Source organism: Equus quagga, chromosome 2 (assembly GCF_021613505.1).
Source record: "Equus quagga isolate Etosha38 chromosome 2, UCLA_HA_Equagga_1.0, whole genome shotgun sequence".
NCBI lineage: Eukaryota > Metazoa > Chordata > Mammalia > Perissodactyla > Equidae > Equus > Equus quagga.
Window position 1 is genome coordinate 11,747,766 of NC_060268.1, and position 25,610 is coordinate 11,773,375.

The 25,610-nt window shown below is 35.3% G+C and overlaps 1 protein-coding gene across 1 annotated transcript in view; it reads right to left on the bottom strand.

Moving 5' to 3' along the window:
* Positions 1-25,610, bottom strand: part of TTC6 (tetratricopeptide repeat domain 6) — a 190,463-nt gene that overhangs the window by 75,784 nt on the left and 89,069 nt on the right. The window contains 3 exon segments of the mRNA XM_046649970.1: positions 4,995-5,069; positions 7,713-7,805; positions 15,323-15,427. Of these exon segments, the coding sequence (XP_046505926.1) occupies positions 4,995-5,069; positions 7,713-7,805; positions 15,323-15,427 (273 nt within the window).

Genomic DNA, 25,610 nt, shown 5'->3' on the forward strand with positions numbered 1-25,610 from the left:
CTATTGAAAAATTTAAAATCACGTATCCCTGAAATTTTTCAAAAGTCAGCTTATAAACAATACTGGGTTAGTTAAAGCAAAGTACAATAATTTGATTGGTCTTATGACATTTTGTTAGCTACATAAAAATAATAGTATAAAGTAGACATGCATTAATTGTGATTTTATATATTCTTAATTAAAAGAGAATGCTTCTTACATATCCAAATAAAGTACAGGCTCTGCTTTTACTCAATGCAAAAAAAAAATGGATAGAATGGGCAAAAATTATCAAAATGCCTTATCCTATAAAATCAATTTGTGAGTCTACTTTCAAAAGCTCTTTAACAACATTGAATTTATATATTATAGTATTCAAAGATTCTTTACAATAATTTTCAAATCAATATTTACAAGTTTAAGTAACAGAATTCCAGCCTAATATTTATTTTATCTAGTCATTAGAGAATCAACTTAATTTTAATAATGATATTAATAGTATGATACATTAGTAACTGTTAATAGTTTGCAATAATTATGCATTAGCACTTGAAACTCTAACAACACTCATTACTAATAAAAGAGAGACTAGTTCCAATCTTTTGATACAGCATATCCTGACTACAGAGCCATTATCAATAAATTAACAGCATTGAATTTTGCTAATAAATAATCTGTTATAGAGATGTTTTTCTTTATAGCGACTTCAGGTCCAAATTCCAAACATAACAACTTCATACAAGCTAGTTATATACTTTAAGATTTACTAAAGTACAATAGACATATTGACCCTTCGTGACTTACGGTCCTTTCCTCTATCTCAAGAAACTATATGTAACTCAATATGTAATTAGAATAGAGAATAGAGAGATACATAGACTACATACTATATGTATGTGTGTATGTCAAGAAATATAAACACATATTATATGTCAAAAAAACATGTGCCTGAAAGAAAGTAGAACATAAGACACTCATTCCCCACTTGCTGACTAGATATGGATTACGCAGAGAGGCTATATGCAGCTCTGTGGAATACTTGGGAAGGAATCGTTGACAAAATCTACAACTCTAAAGCAGGGCTGCCAGAATGAGTTTGGGTTTTTTCCCAGCTTTATTGAGATATTATTGACACATAACATACGTCAGTTTGAGATGTACAATGTGATGATATGACACACGTATGTATTGTGAAATGACTACCACAGTAAGGTTAGTTAACACCTCCATCCTCTCACATAATTACCATTGTTCCTGTGTGGTGATGACATTTATGATCTACTCTCTTAACAACTTTCAAGTATATTTTACAGTATTGTCAATTATAGTCACCATGCTGTACATTAGATCCCCATAATTTACCTCATAACAGGAAGTTTGTACCCTTTGACTAACATCTCCACATTCCTCCCCTCCCCCACCAGCCCTAGCAACCACTATTCTATACTCTATGTTTCTATAAGTTCAGCTTCTCTAGATTCCTCATATAAGTGAGAACAGACAGTGTTTATCTTTCTCTGTCACTTAGCATAATGCTGCAAGTTCCATCCATCTTGTCACAAAAGGCAAGACTTCCTTCTTTTTTACAGTTACTAGAAGAAAAGAAAGAAGAAAAGAAAACTACAGGCCAATATCCCTGATGAATATAGATGCAAAAATTCTCAAGACAATACTAGCAAACTGAATTCAACAGCACATTAAAAGGAGCATCCAACATGATCGTGGGGGTTTAGCCCTTGGATGCAAGGATGGTTCAACATACACAAAGCAATAAATCTGATATATCACATTAATAGAATGAAAGATAAAGATGATCTGATTACCTCAATAGATGCAGAAAAAGCATCTGACAAAATTCAATATCCTTTCATGATAAAAACTCAATAGATTTGGTATAGAAGGAATGTACCTCAACATAATAAAGGTCATGTTAACAATTACATTGAAAGGTTGAAAGCTATCCTCCTAAGATCAAGAATAAGACAAGAGTGTTTACTCTTCCACTTTTATTCAACATAATGCTGGAAGTCCTAGCCAAAGCAATTAGAAAACAAAAAGGAAGAACAGCATTCAAATCAGAAAGGAAGAAGTAAAACTGTCTCTGTTTACAGAAGATATGATCTTATAAAGAGAAAACTCTAAAGATTACACCAAAAAACTGTTAGAGCTAATCAATGAATTCAGTAAAATTTTATGATATATAAATCAACATACAAAAATCAGTTGTTTCTTTACGCTAACAATGAAGTATCTGAAAAATAAATAAAAAGTAATCCCATTTACAATAGCATCAAAAAAAGTAAAATACTTAGGAATAAATTTAATCAAGAAGGTGAAGTATTTGTACACTGAAAATTACATTGATGAAAGAAATTGAAGACATAAATAAATGGAAAGATATCTCATATTCATGAGTTAGAAGAATTAATATTTTAAAATGTGCATCCTACCCAAAGACATCTATAGATTCGATACAATCCCTATCAAAATTCCAATGGTATTTTTCACAGAAACAGAAAAAACAATCCTAAAATTTGTAGGGAACCATGAAAGACCCCAAATAGTCAAAGCAATCCTGAGAAAGAAAAACAAAGGTGGAGGCATCACAATTCCTGATTTCAAGCTTTATTTTGAAGCTATAATAATCAAAACAGCATGGTACTGGCATAAAAACAGACACATAGACCAACAAAACAGAATCAAGAGCACAGAAATTATCCCATGCATACATGGTCAACTAATATTCGACAAGAGAGCCAAGAATATTCAATGCAGAAAGGATAGTTTCTTCAATAAATTGTGCTGGGAAAACTGAATATTCACATGCAAAAGAAGGAAATTGAGCCCCTATCTTACACTACTCACAAAACTAACTTGAAATGGATTAAATGAAAGGCCTGAAACTGTAAAACTACTAGAAGAAAACATAGAGAAAACCTCCTTGATATTTGTTTTGGTGATGAACTTCTGGATATGACACAAACAGTGCAAGCAACAAAAGCAAAAACAGACAAGTGGGACTACATCAAACTAAAAAGCTCTGCACAGCAAAATAAACAGTCAGTGAAACGAAAAGGCAACCTATGGAATGGCATAAAACATTTGCAAACCATCTATTTGATAAAGGGTTAGTATTCAAAATATATAAGGAACTCTTACAACTCAATAGCAAAAAAACAAACAAACAAACAATATGATTTAAAAATGGGCAGAGGACCTGAATAGAGATTTTTCCAAAGAAGAAATACAAATGGCCAACAGATTCATGAAAAATATTCAACATCTCTAATCATCAGGAAAATGCAAATCAAAACCACAATGAGGTATCACCTCACATCTGTTAGAATGGCTATCACCAAAAAGACAAGAGACATCACATGTTGGCAACGCTGTGGAGAAAAGGGAACCCTTGTGCATTGTTGATGGGTATGTAAATTGGTGCAGCCATTATGGAAAACAGTATGGAGGATCCTCAAAAAAGTAAAAAATGAAAAATAGAACTACCATATGATCAATCAATCTTACATCTGAGTATATATACAGAGGAAATGAAATAAGGATCTCAAAGAGATATCTGCACCCCTATGTTCATTGCAGCATTATTCACAATAGCCAAGATATGGAAACCACCTAAGTGCCCATCAATGGATGAATGGATAAAGAAAATGTGATATATATTGACATATATATATGTCACACAATGTTACATACACACACACAATGTTACATATATAAGTTATATATATACACAATGTTATATATGTTATGTGTACACAATGTTATATATATGTTATATATGTGTGTTATATATATACATACATACACAATGTTATACACACACACACACACACATATATAACAATGGAATATTATTCAGTCATGAAAAAGAAGGAAATCCTGCCATTTGTGACAACATGGATGGGCTTTGAGAACATTATTCTAAGTGAAATAAATAATTCAGACAGAGAAAGACAAACAGATTTGTGGTTGCTAGAGGTGGGGGGTGGGGGATGGGTGAAATTGGTGATGTGGTCAAAAGACACAAACTTCCAGTTATAAAATAAATAAGTCCTGGGGATGCAATGTGCAGCATGATGACTATAACTAAAATAGTTTATTGTATATTTGAAAGTTGCTAAAAGAATAGATCTTAGAAGTTCTCATCACAAGACACAAAATGTGTAACTATTTGTGGTGATGGATGTTAACTAGAATTATTGTGGTGATCATTTCACAATCTATACAAATATCGAATTATTATGTTGTACACCTGAAGCTAATATAACGTTATTTGTCAATTATATGTTAATAAAAAAGATCTTAAGGATAGTGTCAATGTACAGGGATACAAAACAGAGGAATCAAAAAGTCAATAAGAAAGGAGAATGTCAGAAATGAAATAGGAAGCAGGCTAAAGTTAAGCTAGTTAAAAGCAAGTTAGAAGCAAGTAATATGGAGAATCAAGGAAGTTGTCATATTTCAGAGGGAAAAACAAAACCTGGGAGCTAGAAGATAAGAACCAGCCCTTCAAGAAGGCCTATGGATTCTTGGTGCAGAGGAAAGTCCTTGCATTTGCTAGGAGGAGGTGCGGGTTTAGGTTCCAGCTCTGCCATTTATCACTTTCTGACCTTTGCTTTTTCATGTATAAAACAAGGATAATAAGATTGTGAAGCTCAAGACCAAACTGGAATAGTGTCCATGAAAATGCTTTAGAACTGCTAGCCCGATGCAAATGCAGGTCAATATCATAAGCGACTTCCTTTAAAACATACCAGGTAAAGTCAAACGATGAATAGGAGACACCTTCAAGAGCAACTGGAAATCTTAAATTGGCACCACAACCACAACTTTACAGGGTCTACCAAATACCCACTCCAACCCAAACTTTCAATCAACTCTGGATGAATCAACTGACTGCGTGATTTCAGGAAAGCCAACAAAAAAACACAGGTGGTGCTTGTTGCCAGAAATATGAACATTTCTTTTGAATAACAAAAACTGAAAATTTATCCTACCTTTAATTGTGGAGATCGTGTGTCGAAACACTTTTGGATATTTTCAAATGATGCAGATTTTGTTAGGGAAAAAAACTGAAATAATCAAATGATAAGTATCCATTGACTATAGATACTATTTGATAAACTAAAATATCACATGACAGTTGGCTAATGATAACTGTTTAGGTAAATTACTGAAATGCAGAAATACTAATTAAAGTACAGGTTCTTACTCATTTCACTGACTTGACAGAGAGGAACAGAACTTAAAATCCATCAATTAATTTAGAAAAGTGTATAATAATCGAAAGCTTTTTTTCAAAATTTGGAAACTTATAGCTTCTAAAGCTTAAATTTTTAACTTTTTTTTTGGAAGATTTGCCCTGAGCTAACATCTGTTGCCAATATTCCTCTCTTTTTCTTTTTTTCTCCCCAAAGCCTCCCAGTACATAGTTGCATATCTTAGTTGTGAGTCCTTCTGGTTGTGCTATGTGGGACGCTGCCTCAGCACAGCCTGATGAGCAGTGACATATCCACATCCAGGATCCGAACCAGTGAAACCCTGGGCCGCAGAAGCGGGATGCGTGAACTTAACCACTCAGCCACGGGGCCGGCCCTGAAACTCTTATTTTTAAAAATGCAGCTTGATATAACAAACACTTACCAAAGCTTTCCGGTTGGTGCAAGTGGCACAGGTGTGTGTGAACGTGCCGTAGATATGCTGAGCCATTACTCTCCTAGCCCTGGGGCTGCACCAGTGGGAGCAGCTCCTCTCCCCTGAATAGTCACCTCTAATCATGAGCCACCTCAACTTTTTCAATGGGACCACACCAATATTATCATATCACTTATTATGAGAGCTATTAAATTAAAAGAGTTGGGAGGTACTACTATCTACTAGATAGAGTAGACAGTACAAAAAAAAAATGACATGTTCTATGTCCTCCACCAGTATAATGGTGGAAACAGACATAAAGAAATAACTATAATCCAAAGCAGCTGTGATGACGACTAAAGGCGACATGAATCAGGCATAAAGGGAGCACGGAGAGGGAGAGGGCAGCTCTGAATGGGAAGGAAGCTGGACAGACATGCTTGACAAGGCAGCATCAGGACTGGCTGAGAAGGGGTTGAGAACACCCCAGGCCGACGGAAGAGCCTAAGCAAGACCAGGGAAGTGTCCAAGTGCAGGGGATTTTAGCCCCCAGTACTCTGGTGCAGGCAAAGAACAGGGTATGTGGAGGTTGCATGGAAGCAGAGGTATAATGGGAGGTAAGATAGAAAATATAGTTGAGGCCAGGTTATGAGGCTTAGTTAAGCTCTCTGACTTTATTTGGTAGGTGGAGTTCATTTTGTTGAGCCATGAGTGCCATCATTCTCATGTTTTAAGAATACAGCAGGAGGTGGTAAGGAGGATGGATTGGAAGAAGCAGGTACTAAAAATGGGACTATCTGGGGCCGGCCCTGTGGCTGAGTGGTTAAGTTCGTGCGCTCGGCTTCAGTGGCCCAGGGTTTCCCCTGCTCAGATCCTAGATGTGGACATGGCACTGCTCGTCAGGCCATGCTGAGGTGGCGTCCCACATAGCACAACCAGAGGCACTCACAACTAGAATATACAACTAGGTACTGAGGGGCTTTGGGGAGAAGAAAAAAAAGAAGACGAAGATTGACAACAGTTGTTAGCTCAGGTGTCAATCTTTAAAAAAAAAAAAAGGGACTATCTGACAGGTAGGTGTAAATAGTGCTAATACAATAGTCTGGAAAGTGCGAATGGCATTCCAAAGTAGAAAGTGCCACTCGTTGGTTCAGTTATGTTTATAGGATGCTCACTGCTCTAGCTGCTATGGATAAAACGGTGAACCAGAAGGACATGACCCCAGGCTGGTAAGGAATAAAAAGATGAAACTTACATAAGGACAAACATTTAGTACGTGCTACAAGAAAAATAGAAAAGAGTGATCTAGATGAAATAGAAACATTATCCTCTCCAAAAAAGAAAACGGTTTCACCTCACTGTATGGGGTACAAGAGAGGGGGCATGGACACATATTTAATCTAATTAACTGACTAGAACAGGGATTCAATTGTCCCAAAGCACTGAGACTCTACTGTCTGGCATCCCAAGACATCAAGGGAAGTAGAGGGCTGAAGGCACTAAGGGGAGAAAAATAAACTGTTGCTTGTTTGTCTCCCATAAAGTTCAGGGCCTTTAGTAAAGCACTTATATGAATTTCATACCTTTCTTCTTGTCTCAATCACTATCTCTTTTCTCTCTGATTGTGTTTATTGTTTAAGCAGCTTATTTGGATACACTGCAGTGATAATAAAGTCATGAACATGAGATAATCACCATTTAGAGAATTCTGTGTTACGCTGCTTCATGACCATAAACAATTTCCCTATTTGGTCAAAAGATTCATTAGCATGTTCCTTTGATCATTTAAGACCTAAGCAAGAAGTGATAAATGAGTGCAAAACCAGAAATTTTAGAAATTTCAGGAAAACTCACAGTAGATATCCTGCTACTGATTAGTAAATAACATCTTCTGAACGTCATAAAGACAAAATATTTGAAAAAAAGGATGTGTCCTCAGCAAAGACACCAGGGAGCATCTTGAGGTACTTCCCGGAATGAGGAAGCACCAAGAAATTATTTCCAGAATTACTAGAAACAGTATTTGAGCTGTAGGCAGATAAAGCAACCAACCCATAATTCAGAATAAAAATTATACATACCCTGGAACTTTTGCTATACTGATCTAAAATAATGACATTTTCCTTGTTTTCAGATGAAAATTTCTCAGTTAAAATTCTGCTTGCTTGAACACTCTGCGATAAAAAGATAAGAGTTTTAAATTGTATAGTGGAATACTTTAAAAATTCTATTATCACTGTGGCTTCATAGTACAATATTATTACCAAAAGAGAACTGTATGGAAAGGTAGAACTGCAGAAAACCAGAGATGCATGCATCAAAGTCCAGCTACAGCCTTAGTATTTGGTTAACACCCACAATTTGCCTTCAGAGTTGGCCTTTAGCCAAATGGATGCTTCCACATTATTTCTGGCATCCCGAATCTTAGGAGCAGTCAACGATCTGTGATCTCATAGGTTAGCATTGAATCTATTTAGCATATAAACATCAGGATTACAAATAAGGCATATCGTTTGGATTTATTATCCATACATGACTATTCACTACCAATTATAGGTAAGCATTCTAAATGTTAATTGGAATGTAAATCTCCTTAAGTGATTTATAATTCAAACTGTATCAGTCAATTAAGTTCTATGTGTATATTTATTGTTGTAAGAGTAAACTGCTGCAATGATTAGGATTATTATTAAATGTGCTACTTCTCTATCTTGTATTCAGTGATTTGGGTATGTGGAAACAACTAGAAGATCTCAGTTTGACAGCCTGGTGGATTCATGATGTATTCAGTCATACCACTGCTTCGTTTGCTGAAATTTTCAGGTCTCAAGCAACTAATAGTTCAAATTCAAAAAATATTTATTCAATAGGAAATCAGATTCTAAAAGTATCATGTAATTATCACTGAGAATGGAACAGATACAGAGAAGCCTATGGGTAATTTAGGAATCACCAACACTGAATTTTTGTTCTTCCTCTTCTGTTGTAGTTTTATAAAGTAGCTACAGCACAATGTAAGGTAAGAGATTTACTGCTCATAGCAGAAAGACACTTGGTCACTTTCACCATTATTCTTCAGACAAACTATGTGATACACAAGAGATTTTGGAACTATTTTTTCATATGCCTACACAAAACATTCAAATATGATGGAATAGCAGCTGTTAAAAATTTAAAAGAAAGCTTTTAACAACAACAAGGATAAAAACCTTAATACTGTATTTTACAGATATCAAAACAGGAGAACTTACTAACAATCAATGGTTGTTTTTTAAAAAAAGAACATGATTCATATGTTGGAACCTGCCAAGATCTTGCCCAAACTAATGTGCCTTGAAAGGGCAAGTATCGCTTACACGATATCTAAAGTAAAAATCCTCCTTCTCTTCTCCAGGGATTTTGCTGAAACTGGTATGCGTGCAATAAAAGCTGCAATGCAGATGGAATTGGAAACAGTTTTGCTACTTTAAAAGTCAATTAAATTAAAACTTCTGCTTCTAATTATGGCAGGCTAAGTAATTCTGCTGAGGACAACTAAGAAAACCACATGTGATATGAAAAACATAATCTTCAAAGCATCAAAGAGCTAACAAGACGATGAAGAGATATTGGACCAAAATCTAAGAAAAGGCAAGAACCTGGAAAGGTAAGCCCAGTATTCAAAGATGCTTTTGTTCTCAAGATGTTTGCCAAAGCAGCTGCAAAACTGAGCTGCAGATTGGCAACTTCTTGGAGCAAGGGTGATAGAATTTGAAGCCCAGAATCTACCTGAGTTGTGTAGCCTGATTTATTTATTTACATACATAATATTGTATATGTACAAAATACAAGTATCCAAGTCTACAGGATGCTACACACTCAGGGCTGCAGCCTCAGATTAAGAGTGAACAGAAGTAAATCAACCTTTGGGTAAACTTTCAGCCTTAGATTAAGGCTGCCTCTGAGTGGTAAAGAAACCAGGTTCAGACAAAAAAATTTCTCTGGAGAAAGGAACTGTCATTCTAGGTCTCAAATGTTTGATAATAATAATGTTTTCCTAATAATGTTTTAAATACAATGATAAACATTTAAAGACAGACAGGTACGCAAAGAAATAAAACACCAGAATGCAATAGATTAGGGAGAAAAAAATAGAAATTCTAAAAAGAAAAATACAAAAGCAAATTTAAAAATACAGTGAGCAAGTTTAACAGTGTATTAGACACAACTGAAGAAAGAATTTCTGAACCTGAACTACAAGAAGAATTGAAAGAAATTGTCCTGAATCCAGTTTCAAGAGAAAAAAGAAACACATGTGATTAAAGTCCCAGAAAACAAAAGAGAGAATGGACAGAGGCAAAATTTGAAGAGATAATGACTAAAAATTTTCTATAGCTGATGAAAGACATTAAACCACAGATGCAAAACTCCCAGTGATTCCAAAGCATGATCAATTAAAAGCAACCTGCAAATAGACACATAGTGAAACTGTAGCAAAGAAAGAGAAAAATTTCAAAGTAGCCAGCTTGAAGGGAAGCAGAGAATTAACTAACTTCAAAGGATTCACACTTAAGACACACTTCTCAGCAGCAATAGTGGACACCAGAAAATAGTGGAACATCATTAGTATGCTAAAAGAAAATATTTACAATATATATTACACCCAGGTAAAATATTCCTCAAGAATGAGGTAACATAAAGATATTTGTAACAAAGAAAACCCAGGGTTTTCACAAATTACAGACCTCCTGCTTCCCTTAAAGAAAATTCTAAAGGATATACTTTAGGCAAAGGGTAAAACGATTTCAGACAAAAAGGTCTGAAATGCTAAAATAAAAAAGGAGAGGGAGAGATAAATACATGGGTACAATATAAGGAATATTTCATAAAATGGTAATAATGTTCTGGGGTTTTAAAATATAAGAATCCAAAAATATATCTAAGTAAGAACACATTAAATCAAGAAGGGGTAAATGGAATTAAAAGATTTTAAAGTCATTGCCTTTTCCTAGAAGAGTATAAAAGTATTGATTATCATTAGATATTGATTAAAGATATTGATTGAAGTTAAAGGTGAATATTCTAGGGAAACCAACATAGGAATAAGAAACAACATAATAACTTCCAAAATAGAGATAATAAAACACAATTTATCCAGATAGTTGAAAAAATAAAAATAAAATCATAATATTTTCTATCCAGACCACTGAATATTTTTAAAAAGGAACAACAAAAAATATATATTTAAGAAAAGGAATAAAAAGAGAATATAAAACAAACAAAAGGCAGAGTCTATAAAAACATAAATTAAATGGCAAGATAAAACAAAAAATATCAACAATCATATATAAATAGGTTAAAATTGCTTTTAAAAAATGGGATACACAGATCTTTGTATCTAAATACCAATTCCCATTCAAAGGAACCAGGAGTCTTTGAACAAAGGTCTGATTCCAGTTCTGGTGCACAGGAAGTGTCCTGAGCCCTCTTTTTGTGCCAGAAAATCCTGTTGGATCCTTTTTCGTCTGTTCATTGGGTACTGATTTAATTTGGAACACCTTTCTAATGGGTTACTCCATCATCGCCAGTTCTAACCAATCCTTCTTATTCTTGCATTCAGACTTTTGTTCAGACAGCTCTGCCCACTCTCAATTCCCCATATTCACACTTTCCTATATACAAAGATAGAAAAATACATACCCATACTTTATAAACATATACAGTAGTTTGGAAAACATTGCACTCATACTATGGACTCCCCTACTGTGTCAGTTCAGTTAGAAGCAGATGCATAAAAAAGAGGCAGCAGTAGGCAGAGGGAGCCTTCAGACCATGATCCAGGTCTGACACCTGTGAAAGGGGAAGAGAAAGGAAGGAGTGGGTAGGAAGAGCTTCAGACTACAGAGCAGTTCTGAGAAAGAGTCAGTGAGGCAGATGGAAAGTCTCTAACCAAAGCTGCCTGTTAAAACAAACCCACATCAAGCAGGAATGGGTCACGTCTAGCAAGCCCCCTGTGCTCAGGCACTGGCTGGGAGCAGCCCAGAGGAAGAATGGCCTTGGAGTGAATGCCATGGTGGAGCTACAGGACAGCGGTTGGAGGCTAGTAGTCAAGTATGCTCCTCTCAACATATTCTCTTGAAGGAGATGTGAGCATCACAATTTCATGGGTGCTATACTTACACAAATTAATAGTCACCAATCTTTTACATTAGGGCAATCTTTTTATATACCTTATGTTATCAACCTTCTCATTTTAGCTCATGGTATCTTTTTCTAAAAAGATAATTATTATTTTCTCAAGTAAATGAAAAATCTAGACTACACTAAAAAAAAAAAAAACAAATATACACAATAATCTTCCAAGATTTAAATTACACATGTACTTTGGCCAGGAATTCCAAATAGAAAAATACACATATGTATGCAAAGATATATGTTCAAGTACATTTTAAGGGGAAAAAATCAAGATGCAGAACAACGTAGATTACATGATTCCACGTATGTAAAAACATTAATTTGCGTACACCTATATTACATAAATGAAAATGAAAATGTCTGAAAGGTTACACACAACGCATTTAACAATGGTCAACTTCAGGGAGAAGAGAACAGGGGAAGGGCAGCATTCAAGGTGGGGCGCACTCTTTATGCTATACATGTCTTTGTTGTTTGAATTTTTTCCACAAGAAAGCATTCATACACTACTTGTGCAAGTTCTTAAGTAATTTTAATAGACCTTGCCACTCTGAAAACAGCACAGACAATAATATTGCTAAAGAAAATAATGGTGGTTTAACAAAAGACAGAATAGAAAGAAAATTTTTAAAAGATAGAAACCACAAAATAAAATAATATGAGTAAGACCAAATTAACCATATGCTACTCATACGGCTTTTCTAAAATAAACAAACAAAAAACACAACAAAGAAAGGACTAAAATGAAAATATCCCTGAACACAAACAGAAAAGCACACAGGGTTGGCCATATTAGAGCAGAATTCTAGCATTAAATAGGCCAAAGTAGGTCATCTAAAATTGCTAAGAGACAGAATTCATAACAAAGACGAAACAGGACTGAATTCATAATAAAGATGAAACAGCTCCTGCTCACATAAAGAAAGAACTATCAGTAACACCAGGAAAAATGGACAAAACGTAACTGCACCGAAAAATCCCAAACGATGTTTTTTAGATCAAAGGAAAGAAATACGCCACAGAAGAATGGAATATAACGATACAACAGCTATATCTATTGTTAATTGAGCACCTACCATTCATCTGGCAAAACATTACGTCGTCTCTCATAACACCCACTCTACACAAAAAAACTGAGACTGCCAGTGCCTTGTACAAGGTTATCTGCGAAGTAAGTGGGATTCAAGTCCAAGAGTGCATAATGCAAAGCCTATGCTCTCCTTGGTGCTGCCACAATGTAAAAATGGTCACTACATATAATACCATTGAATTAATAAAGACTGTTGGGACATCCAGGACACCACAAAACAAATATCAATAAATTCCAAGAAACTGGTATTCTAAAGGAAGTATTTTCTTATGTTAATAAAGGTTAAGAATAAAATTTAAACAAAATAATTCCAACAAGTCAAAAAAGTTTTAAAAAACTTTCCCATATAAGGCGTATATGAAAAAGATAACGAAAACTACAATAGAAATTATTTAGAAATAAATGAACACACTATAAAAACGTATGAAATAAGATTAAAGGCTTACAAAGAAGAAAATTCATGAAGTACTTATATTACTTAAAAAGAACAAAGATAAAGAAATTAATTAAATTTTCAACACAAGAAATTAGAAAAATACCAAATATAAATGTCAACCTTTTATGGAATGCAGGAAGCCAGTAAACAAAAATTTTCAAAGACAAAAACAACAAAAACTCAGAGGGGCAAAAACTGAGTTAATAACTAATCTGAAAGTTTTTTGGTCAAAGACATTTTTCCATTTTTCTGGCTGACTGGCCATAATCTCAAAAGCTAGGGATCCTAACTTTGCTAAAAGTAATTAAAGGGATGGTTTTATACTGGTGTGAAAATAGTAGTTTGACAAGCAGAGACTAAAGCATTGTAATTGAAAGCAAATGAGAAAAGACAAAAAAATTAAACCAATTTCTAAAAAATGTATTCCAGGGAAGGAAAAAAAATTTCAAAAATATCATTAGAAATGGGAAAGAAAATGACTTAATATTAGAAATGGAGTTTAAAACTGAAGAGAGAATATATACAAACTCTGCGTGTAACAGACATTTCAATTGAATAGATGGTTTTCCGTAAGAATACATGTTACCAATTAACTCAGGAAAAAAATGCTAAATATGAATAACCCAAGAATTAGATAGGAAAAATTTTTAACTGTCAAACAATTACCTTTCCAAATGGCTCAGAGGTTTCCAGTGATTTCTTCCAAATTTTCAAGATTATTCCTATGCTATATCAATTCCAGAATATTCAAAAAGATGAAATGCTACTCAATTAATTTTATGAAGCAAGAATACCCCTGAGAGCGGAGTCCAACAGAGGGATAAAAAATACTACATACATAGTTCACCATGAGTATATATTAAAAATAAAAATAAAATATTGCCTATCAGAATTCAACATGCTATTGAAGAACAATACATCATGATCAAGCAATCCAAGAAATACAAAGATTTTTCAATATTCACATTCTAAACATGTAGCATCAGTAGGTCAAATATGAATGTGATTCCATCCCTATCTTGGTTGCAGGGAAGCCAAAAGGTAAATTAATGACCCCGTTTCAAGCAACAGCATATATATGGACAGAATTTCTTCGATTTAATCTTATCTCTGAGTTTATTAGGTTATTTCCCTTGTTATGTTTTTCCCATGATTTCTTTAACTTTTTTGTTTTATCCTTTTCTGATATATGTGTTTTAGTAAGCTGCCTAAAATTCTGTGCAAATAAAATAATCCTAAATATCATTAAAAATTTATGCACAATGATGTTCATCACAGAATTATTTCAAGAAGAAAAAAATGACAAGGAAGAAGAAATGGGGGGAGGGAGAAAATAAGAGAAGGAGGAGGAAGAAGAATTTTAAGAATGAAAGAAAATGGACAAAAAAGTGGACCATAATTGTCTTGAAAGAGAAGAATAGATGATTTGGGTTTTCTTCTCTTGATCTTTCTCATTTTTAAAATAATCAGTATAACATAAAATGAGAGCAAGTAAACCTTTTTAAGGGAAAAAGAAAAAAGATTAATAATTGTATTGGGTAGTGTTAAACTTTTTCAAACATTAAATTAACTAAAAGTACACTTTTAAAAGCAAATGAAAATACCGTGAAGATCTTCTAAGCAACCTAAGTAGCTTCATATCTTGGAAACTCAGTCAAATAAAATATCCTTTCAAAACTAAAACAGAATATTCTTCTTGACTGGCTAAAGTAACATGGATAAGTACAACATTTTTTAGAAATATATACAATATATAAGTACATGTACATAAGATTGGGCATATAAGTATACGTGTATATACGTACATACATATAATAGACACATATAATAATTATTTATTATATATATAATTGCTATAGTGCCATCCACTCATTCTTAATGATGGCAATAGTTGTCTGACAATTTACATAACTGTCCAGTAAAATTTAAAGTCATAATCAAATATTTAGTTATTAGCAACAACAACAGAGAAAAGTCACTCAGTATGTTACCTCATATTTTGGATACAGGGTTTTCTTCATGACAGATACCGGAACAGAGAACTTGGGTGAAGTGAGATTCCAAAACAATTTCGTAAATCCTGGGTAAGCAGACACCTTTGAAAACAACATAAAACGCTATTAGAAACTAACAAGTGGTCCCTAGGGTAAAAAACCCAAGCTCCTGTCAAAATTGTTTCTAGCTGCCCAGAAAGTGAGATGATTGGTTCCAAAGCCTCTGAAAGTCTTGGAAAGACAAATTTCATACCCATCAGATTAGCAAAAATGTAAAGTTGGCAATTCCAAGTGATGCCAAGGATGTGGGGAAATTAGTTGAACCACACTGGAGGCAACTTGGCCATTTTTAGTAAAATAGAAAATGTGCCTGCCACATGATCCAGCAATTTCACTTCCTGCTGTATGGTCTAAAGAAATTCTTACACACATGCATGAAGAGATATGTACAAGGATGTTCATACAGCACATGAAATAGCAAAAAACAAAGCCCAATCTAAACGTCCATTGATAGAGAAACAGATGAAGAAAATGTAGTATATTCATATAACGAGACACTGTAAAGCCATTCAAGCACGAAAGCTACATACCATAGACGGATCTTAGAAGCACAGCCCTGACAGCAAAATGAGCAAGTTTTACAAAGGTGCATACAAAATAGTGTCATTTACATAAATGTGTCTATAGTATTTATTGTTTAAGGTGACAAATACATCTAGTAAACCATAAAATCATGGACTAGAAAGACCACGGTTTTAACAGCAACTGCCCTTGGGTAAGGAGGAAGAGAAATGCAATTAGGAAGAAGTACAAGAAGACGTAATTAAATTACTTTTAAATTTTCTTTTACTTTAAAAAATCTGAAACAAGTATGACAAAACGTTAACACATAAATTCTTGACATTTCCTCAAGTGTTGGTTAGTTTCTCTATTTATTTGTTTCTTTAAACTTTTTCCAAATGAAAATTAATCAGGCATAAGGGAATTTTTAGGGAGATGAAACTATTCTCCCTAAATTGTGGAATTGTGGCTATATGACATTAAGCATTTGTCAAAACCTATCGAACTTCACAGCACAAAGAGTGAACCTTAATGCATGCAAATTTTTAAAAATCACTTAGGAGATCAAGAGGAATCCCAGGATGGAATGCAGAATGTAACAAAACAATCTAACTGTATTATAATTGTATGAAACAACCTCACTGAAGGGAGTGGGGGAAAAGTTGTTGACCTTAGGAACTTTGGAAATGAATGGAGTATACAAAAAGAAACTGTACACAGCACTGAACTTTAGTTACGAAAGTTGTATCCCACTGGAATATAGGCTAATAATTCTGATACTTCTATGCATGTATACCTCTATACTGGAATTGAACAATTCAGTAAATGAATGGAGGACGGTAGGAGCCAGGTTTGTCACTGGTAGAGCGGGAGTTTAAAAATAAGCAAAGGAGGAGGCTAGAATGATGCACGTGGTAATGGATTAGAGTTGAAGACATCAAAGGGAACTCATGCTTAGATTAATTTAGACCCAGATGGTTACATATAGAAATATTTTTAAATATGTGTAAATGCAGGAGTTAATATACACACGTAAATTTCCTTGCTGTGTCAGCTGAGAAGACCCCAGTAGCAACTAGCACACCTAAATGCCCAGATCTTGGTTTCTAGTTACATTTTCTAGTAAAGGGAACCAGGGCTTCTTGTAGAAATGGCTGATTCTATGGACTGGGGCAGGAAATACACAAGATGAGTCTGGAACATCTTATAGTGCCAGAAATTAAGAAAGTCTTTGGAAAACTCCCACAATGATGGGGTATGTCAAAGGGACATAGGAGCCAACTGAAGGAGCTCTCAATGACCAAAGGTCAAACAGTTTTAGAAAAATAATAATAATAATAATAATAAAATACTATTGGATTACAACTCAAAGTATAACATAAATATCCATGAGTCACATTGATACAAATAAGTAATAAATAAATGGGAAGAATAGACAAATCTCCTGCACAGACGAATTCAAATTAATTTTTTGTATATACTCTAGCCTCAAGGAGGTGGAGCATAACTCCACATTCCCTAAGTGTAAGCTTCACACTTAGTGACTTCCTTCCAAAGAGAGGAGTACGGAAAGGGAGGAAAAAAGAGTAACTTTGCAAAGAAGAAACCTGGCAAACACTGCCTTAGCCAGGTGATCAAGATTAACATCAACAGTGATAAGTCATATTGAGAAGATGTACCCTTGATACATGTGATGAAAACGGTAGTCTTCCTCCCGAAACCACATCAGGTAAATCCCAATTGGGGGACATTCTACAAAATAGCTGACCAGTATTCCCCAAAACTGTCCAGGCCATCTAAAGCAAGGAAAGTCTCAGAGACTGTCACAGCCAAGAGAAGCCTAAGGAGACAACAAAATGCCATGTGATATCTAGGATGGGATCCTGGAACAGAAAATGGACGTTACACAAAAACTAAGGAAATCTGAATAAAGTACGGACCTTCGTTAATAATGATGTATAAATATGGGTTCATTGCTTTTTACAAACGTACCATACAACTGTAAGATGTATTCACTTCCTAGGGCTGCCATAACAAATTACCACTGTGTGGCCTGGAACAACAGAAATGTGTTCTTTCACAGTCCTGAAGACTAGAAGTCCAAAATCAAGCTGGAGGGGGGTCCATTCTCCCTCTGAAGGCTCTAGCTAAGAATCCTTCCTTGCCTTTGCCTAGCTTCTAGTGATTGCCAGCTATCCTTTGCCTTCCTTGGCTTACAGCTGCATCATTCCCATCTCTGTCTCCATTGTCACATGGCCTTCTTCCTTGTGAGTCTGTGTGCTCATGTGGCATTCTCCTCTTAAAAGGACACCAGTCCTATTGGATTTAGGGCCCACCCCAAGATTCTTAATTACATCTGCAGAATGTCTGCTTCCAAATAAGGTCACATTCTCAGGTACTGTGGACTAGGATTTGAACACATCTTTTTGGGGCTACTATTCAACCTACTATTACATTAGAAACAGGGGAAACAGAGTGTGAGATATATGGGAAACCTCCACACTGTCTTTGCAATTTTTCTGTAAGTTTAAAACTATTCTAAAAAATGAACTTTATTTCAATAAAATAGTAGTAACAATAAAAAAGCAAACAATAAAAGAAAAATAATTTTTAAAAATAGTTGGAGGCAAAAGATTAATCAGGCACTCATGACAAGATCTTGAAGACAATGTAGTAAGATTTTTAAAATAATAACTGTTTGAATCCATGGTATTATTAGCAATTATATTTTCTTTAATATTTTCATTGACTTTTAATAATATTTAATTGGACTACGCATTTTCCCCCAAAAAGATTTCTTTCACCAGAAAAATGAGCTCAAATGATTTTAGAGCATTAGCTTGCAAGTATTATTCTAGCATTAACTATGAAACCTTAACAGTGACACCTCCTGGAGTGTGGGTGTTACACAGACTTTTGACAGTAAATACAAAGCCCCAAACCAATAAATAAAGGTTCACTATTATAAGGTGACACTGAGTCTTGACCACTTTTATTTCTAGTCCAATATACTTCGACTATTCCATACACTTGATCATGTTTTTCCCATCTACCAGCAGGGTATTTAGAGAAAGGCAGATTTTGCAGTTGCCAGGTTAATTTGTCCAACACAGGAATTCAAAATTACGTTTCCTTCTCACTCGTCCTCTGTTTTGCTGGGCACACTGCATCCCTTTGTGCTGTAAGGACCTAGAGCCAAGAAGTCCTTGCTAAAAGATGAATAAACTCTTCCAAAATCAGCTGACAACTCTTCTTCCAAAGATCACCTGGAAATTAAGAAGATTTCAGGTATTCAAATGATATGTCACACACAACACAATAATTCCTTCCGTGTAGTAGCTAGACTTCCAGCAGCTTAAGCATCTGGAATAAAATCATTCCCCTGGAAGCAAGCAGGATACAAGCCTCCACGTGGGAAGAGAGGAAAGTCTATCACTAAACAACAGTGCTTTTCTCTCAAGGAGAAACATAGATGCACCTTTAGGAGAGAATTTATCAAATTAAACTAGTGAATAAACACTCGTCATGGTAAATTGCTTCCCCAGCAATGCTCAGAAGTTTCGAAGAGGAGACCGAGGAAAATGGTTAGAAACAGCAGGGTTGGCGCCTGCTAGAACCTGACAGGAGGGTAGAGACTCCACAGCAAAATGAATTGGTCACTATAAAGCAAACTTGGTTAATTTAGTATAATGGCACCTGCACAGTCCCTACAGTTACTATGTGTATTACAACCCAATATAATAACTCAAGCTCAGACTGAAGACCAAGGTCAGAATATTCTGTTCACTAAAGGAGAGAGACACACAAATTAGTTTCAGGGGTAAGTTAAGCTTCATAGAAATGAAACATAAGGATGAACAATAGTTTTTAACATGTGGTCTGAGACTCTGGAGAGCCTCAAGACTTTTCAAGGGTCTTTCTGAGACCTTTCTACCCTTGAAAACTATTTCTTTAATAATGCTAAGAGGTTATTTACCGTTCTCATTGTGTTCAAATTTGCATTGATAGTGTAAAAAAAAAATATGAGGTAAAACTGATTTTGCCTCAGCATGAATCAAGGCAACGGCATTTTAAAACTGGCCACCAGGAAGCAATAAAAATTGTTAATTTTATTAAATCCCAACTTTTAGGGGCTGGCCCCGTGGCCGAGTGGTTAAGTTCGCGCGCTCCGCTGCAGGCGGCCCAGTGTTTCGTTGGTTCGAATCCTGGGCGCGGACATGGCACTGCTCATCAAACCACGCTGAGGCAGCGTCCCACATACCACAACTAGAAGGACCCACAACGAAGAATATACAACTATGTACCAGAGGGGCTTTGGGGAGAAAAAGGAAAAAAATAAAATCTTAAAAAAAAAAAAATATTGTCTAAAAAAAAAAAAACAAAAAAAATCCCAACTTTTAAGTACACATCTTGTTAATATTCAATGTGACTAAGTGAGGAGTACACATAAAGTACTGTGGCGACAGTGAGGTAGGCTGGTGGTTCTGAGGGAAAACATGGTGCTATTGTGAACTGAATTAGCCACCATTTTCATGTGAAAGGACAAACATCAAACTGTGGTTATTCAGACTTGGGTACATGGCAAGCATTTTCTTGAAAAATGAATGAAGCAAACTTGTCATTTCAAATAAAACACTCAAGAGCATTTGTGGCAATGAAAAGATTTAAGCTTTTAGCAAAAATTAGAATTTTGGAAATTTTGTGGCCCTCATCATCACCTAGTCAGGTTCCCAATGCTAAAACATTATTCTAATAATATTAAAAATAAGATATTTTGATATTATATATATACTGAAATGTGTCAACATTTGAAGATCTACATAACTTGATGAACAATATTTCCAAATAACCAAGGCATAATGTTACAAAATCATGAATGGGTAAAAAATCCATTCAAAGTGTAAAATAAACCAATAGATTTTAATGTATTCAGGTGTGAAAAAGTCATTGATATGGTTTCAGATTTCCACTACGACAAGCATCTTTAGCTGTACAAATCATCCTTTAAGAATTCTCTTTTAGCTATACAAATTATCATTTAACATTCTCTTTTTAACTAAGTTTAATTTCTCATTTTCTCTTTTTTTTTTTATTTGGTCCAATGACCACAATTTTTCATTCAACTTTTTATTTTGAGATAATTGTAGATTCACGTGCAGTGTTAGGAAATAATACAAAGAGAGCCCATCTATCCTTTACTAGTTTACCTCAAAGGTAAGATTTTGCCAAATTATAGTAAAATATCACAAACAAAATATTGATATTGATACAGTCAAGAGAACAATTCCAACACCACAAGGATCCCTCAGACTGTCCTTTTACACTCATTCCCACCCCCATCCTGAAACCCTAGAAACTACTCATCTGTTTTCCATTTCTATAATTTTGTCATTTTAAGCACGTTGTATAATGAAATCATATAGTATGTAATCTTTTAGAATTGGCTTTTTTCAGCATAATTCTCTGAAGATTCACCCTTGTAAGTGGCATGTATCAATAGTTCATTCTTTTTTTTATTGATGAGTAGTAGTCACATGTTCAGTTTAAAAAATAAATAAAAAGCAAGTAAACCTGCCAAACTGCCTTCCAGAGGGCTGAGAGGAGGTTTTTAAATTAAGAATTCAATTTCTGGGGCTGGCCTGGTGCTGTAGTGGTTAAGTTCACGCCCTCCGCTTAGGCAGCCCAGGGTTTGCATGTTTGGATCCCAGGTGTGGACCTACACACCATTCATCAAGCCATGCTGTGGCAGCATGCCACATACAAAATAGAGGAAGATTGGAACAGATGTTAGCTCAGCAACAACCTTCGTCAAGCAAAAAGAGGAAGATTGGCAACAGATATTAGCTAAGGCCAATCTTCCTCACCAAAAAAAAAAAAAAGAGCTCAATTTCTTTAATAGTTATAGGGCTATTCAAATATCTATTTCATATTGAGTTAGTTGTGGTAGTCAGTGTTCTTTGAGGAACTGCTCCATTTCATCTAAGTTGTCCAGTTTGCATGTGTAAAGCTGTTCATAGGATTCCTTATTATCCTTTTGATGTCTGCAGAATCTGTGGTGACAGCTCCTGTTTCATTTCTAATATTGGTAACTCGGGTCTTTTTAAATCCTTTTCAGTCTTGCTAGAGATCAATTTTATTAATCTTTTCAAAGAACTATCTCTTTGTTTCATTGATTTTCTCTACTGTTTTTCTGTTTTCAATGTCATTGATTTCTGCTCTTTATTATTCTTTCCTTCTGCTTGCTTTGGGTTTATTTTGCTCTTCTTTTTCTAGCTTCCTGAGGTGGGGGCTCAAATTATTGATTTGATACTTTCTCTTTTCTACTATAAGAATTTAGTGCCATCAACTTACCTCTCAGCACTGCCTTAGCTGGGTTCCACAAATTTGGATACGTTGTATTTCTATTTTAATTCCATTGTAATCCATTTTAATTCAAATGGATTTAAAATTGAAATCCATTTTCAACTCAGTTTTTAAAAATCCTTTGAGATTTCCTTTTTAACCCATGGATTACTTATAACTGTATGGTTTTGACTCCAATCATATGGAGATTTTTCTATCTTTGATATTGAACTCTAATTTGATTTCATTATGAATTTGCTCTATCTTGGCATATATCCTGTGGGAACTTGAAAAGAATGTGTATTCTCCTCTTGTTGGCTGTAGCGTTCTATAAATTGCAATTAAATTCTGTTGGTTGATGGAGTTGTTGACTTCTCCTATATCCTTGCTCATTTTCTAAGTGTTCTATCAATTACTTAGAGACAGGGGTTAAAGTCTCTGACTCTAATTGTAAAGTTGCCTATTTCTCCTTTCAGTTCTATCAGTTTTTGCTTCAGATATTTTGTAGTTCTATTGTTTGGTGCACACACTTTTTAACATTGTTATTTCTTCCTGGTGGATTGACATTTTTATCATAATTTAATGCCCCTTTCTGTCTCTGACAACTTTCTTTGCTTGGAAGTCTACTTTATCTGATATTAATATAGCCACTCCTGCTTTTCTTTGATTAATGTTTGCATAACTTTTTTTTACCCTTTTACTTTCAGCATCCCTATACCATTACATTTGGAGTCAGTTTCTTGTACACACTATATAGTTAGGTGATGTCTTTTAATCCACTCTGCAATCTCTGGTATACATAGACCATTTACATCTAAGTCAGAGATTCAGTCTGCCATTTCATTTTTTGTTTGTTGTTTATTCCCTCTGGTTTGTTCTGTTTCTCTGTTTTCTTTTTCCTGTCTTCCCGTTACCTGGACATATTTTAGAATTCCACTTTTATTTATCTATGATGTTTTTGAGTGTATCTCTTCATATAGATTTTTAGTTTTGCTCTAGGTATTACATTCTATAAACATAACTTATCAAAGTCTACTGATGTCATCATTTTACCAGTTCAAGTGACGTGTAGATATCTTACCTCCCTTTATGTCTCTCTACTCTTCTCCATTTATAATATAATTGTCTTAAACATTTCCTCAACTACATTTAACAGTATGATAATTTTTGCTTCAGTTGACAAACAAAACTTAGAAAACTCAAAAGGAGAAGGAAACGCTAATGCATTTACCCGTATTTTTGCTTTACCTGTTTTCATTCCTTCTAGATATTCCAAAATGTCTTCTTTCATCATTTTATTCCTGTTTAGAGAATCCTGTAGCCATTCTTTTAGGGTAGGTCTGCTGGAGACAAATTCACTTAGTTTCCTTTCATCTGACAATGTCTTGATTCCCCTTCATTCCTAAAGGATATTTTCTCTGGATATAGGACTCTGAGCTCACAGTTCTTTTCTTTCAGCACTTGAAAAATGTCCTGCCACTGACTTCTGGCTTCCACAGTTTCTGATGAGAAATCTACTGCCATTCAAATTGTTTTTCTCCTATAGGTAACAGATTGTTTCTCTCTTGCTGCTTTCAAGGTTTTTTCTCTGGCATTAGTTTTCAGAAGTTTGACTATTCTGTAGCTTGGTACAGATTTCTTTGGGTTTTTCCTGCGTGGGGTTTGCTCAACTTCCTGAATATGTTTAAATCTTTTGCTTAATTGGGGACGTTTTCAGCCATTATTTCTTCCAATATTTTTTCAGTCACTCCCTTTCTTTTCCCTCTCCTTCTGGGATTGCAATACCAAAAATGTTAGACCTTTTGTTATACTCCCACACATCCTTGAGGCTCTGTTAATTTTCATTTTAGTCTTTTTGTCTTTGTTGTTCAGACTGGATAAATTCTATTGTTCTATCTTCAAGTTCACGGATTCTTTCCTGTCTCTTCCATTCTCCTTTTGAGCCCATTCATTGAGCTTTTTATTTCAGTTACTATATTTTTCAATTCTAAAATTTCTTCTCTATATCTTAAATTTCTTTAAGACTTTCTATTTCCTTTCTGAATATTTTTTTAATTTGTTTCAAGCGTGTTCCTAATTTCTCATTGAAGCATTTCTATGATGGCGGCTTTAAAGTCTTTGTCAGATAATTCTCACATCTCTGTCATCTCAACGTTGGCGTCTGTTGATTGTCCTTTTACATTCAGTTTGAGATTTTCCTAGTTCTTGATCTGATTAGTGATTTTCAATTGAAAGTTGGATATTTAGGGTATTAGTCTGTGAGACTCTGGATCTTATTTAAACTTGTTTTAGCTGACACTCCAGTAGGCCTCCTCTGGTACCACCAGAGCGGGGAGTGGCTCACTACTACTAGGTGGGAATGGAAATCCAGGATCCCCAGATGGTCTCGGCTGACACCGTGGAGGGGAAATCTCATTACCAACCTGTTAAGATGAAGACCCAGCTCCACACTCAGCCTTCTTTGACACCACCCTGGCAGATGTGTTAGGGTGCCTTGTTACACTCTGGGAAGAGTAAAAGTCTAGATTTCCCACTCGGCCTGTACTAGTGGAGGTGAGTGGGGGCACAGTTTTTTCTGTGGGTATTTGTCTAGAGCAGAGCGGTTATTGTCTAAAAGTCTTCTGTCTTACTAGGCTGCCTCTTCCCTGGTTCTTCGGCTAGAGACAACAGGCTTTAATTGGGACTTTGATTTTTTTTTGGCTTTACCTATTTTTGTTTCTAGGTTACCAGTTTTTTCAGCTCCAAGTCTAAGTTATATGAAACAGAAAAGAAAACCGAAGGAACTAACTCACCACCCTGTCATTTCCTGGGTCCCAAAGTTCCTAGTTAGTGTGCCTCCTTCTCGCCTCCTTTCAGAGTCTTCTGATGTTTATAATGCCCAGGGGTTAGTTGTACTTAGCAGGAAGAATAGGGGAAAGTACTTCTACTCCATCTTCCCCAGAAGTGGAAGTCTGTACAGAGTTCACTGACCTCCCCACCTTCCAGGGACACTGGGATCTGGGGCCTATGTGAAAGAATGTGTCTGGGCTCGGAGCCGGAGATGGCCACTTCGACCTTGACCCCAAGGCACAAGTTACTAAGACAACGTCCTGCATCATGTTCCTTGTCTGGGCTGGCCACCTCGACGGGCACCTGACCAGACTATAGAAACATCCCATCCATGAGAACTAGAAGATAAAAACATCCCCTCTGTGGAACAAGAAGAAATAACTCAAAGTATCCAATTGTCTAAAACCCCAAGTTAGAGCTTAGATAACCTCAAAGTAAAAGGAAGTCACAAGCATAGGACATTTGGGAGTCTCACTGAGGAAAGGACGCTTTGCTTCAGACCCGGACAATCAATACTCCTGCCCGCTGTACAAACTATTGGGACTTCCCGGCT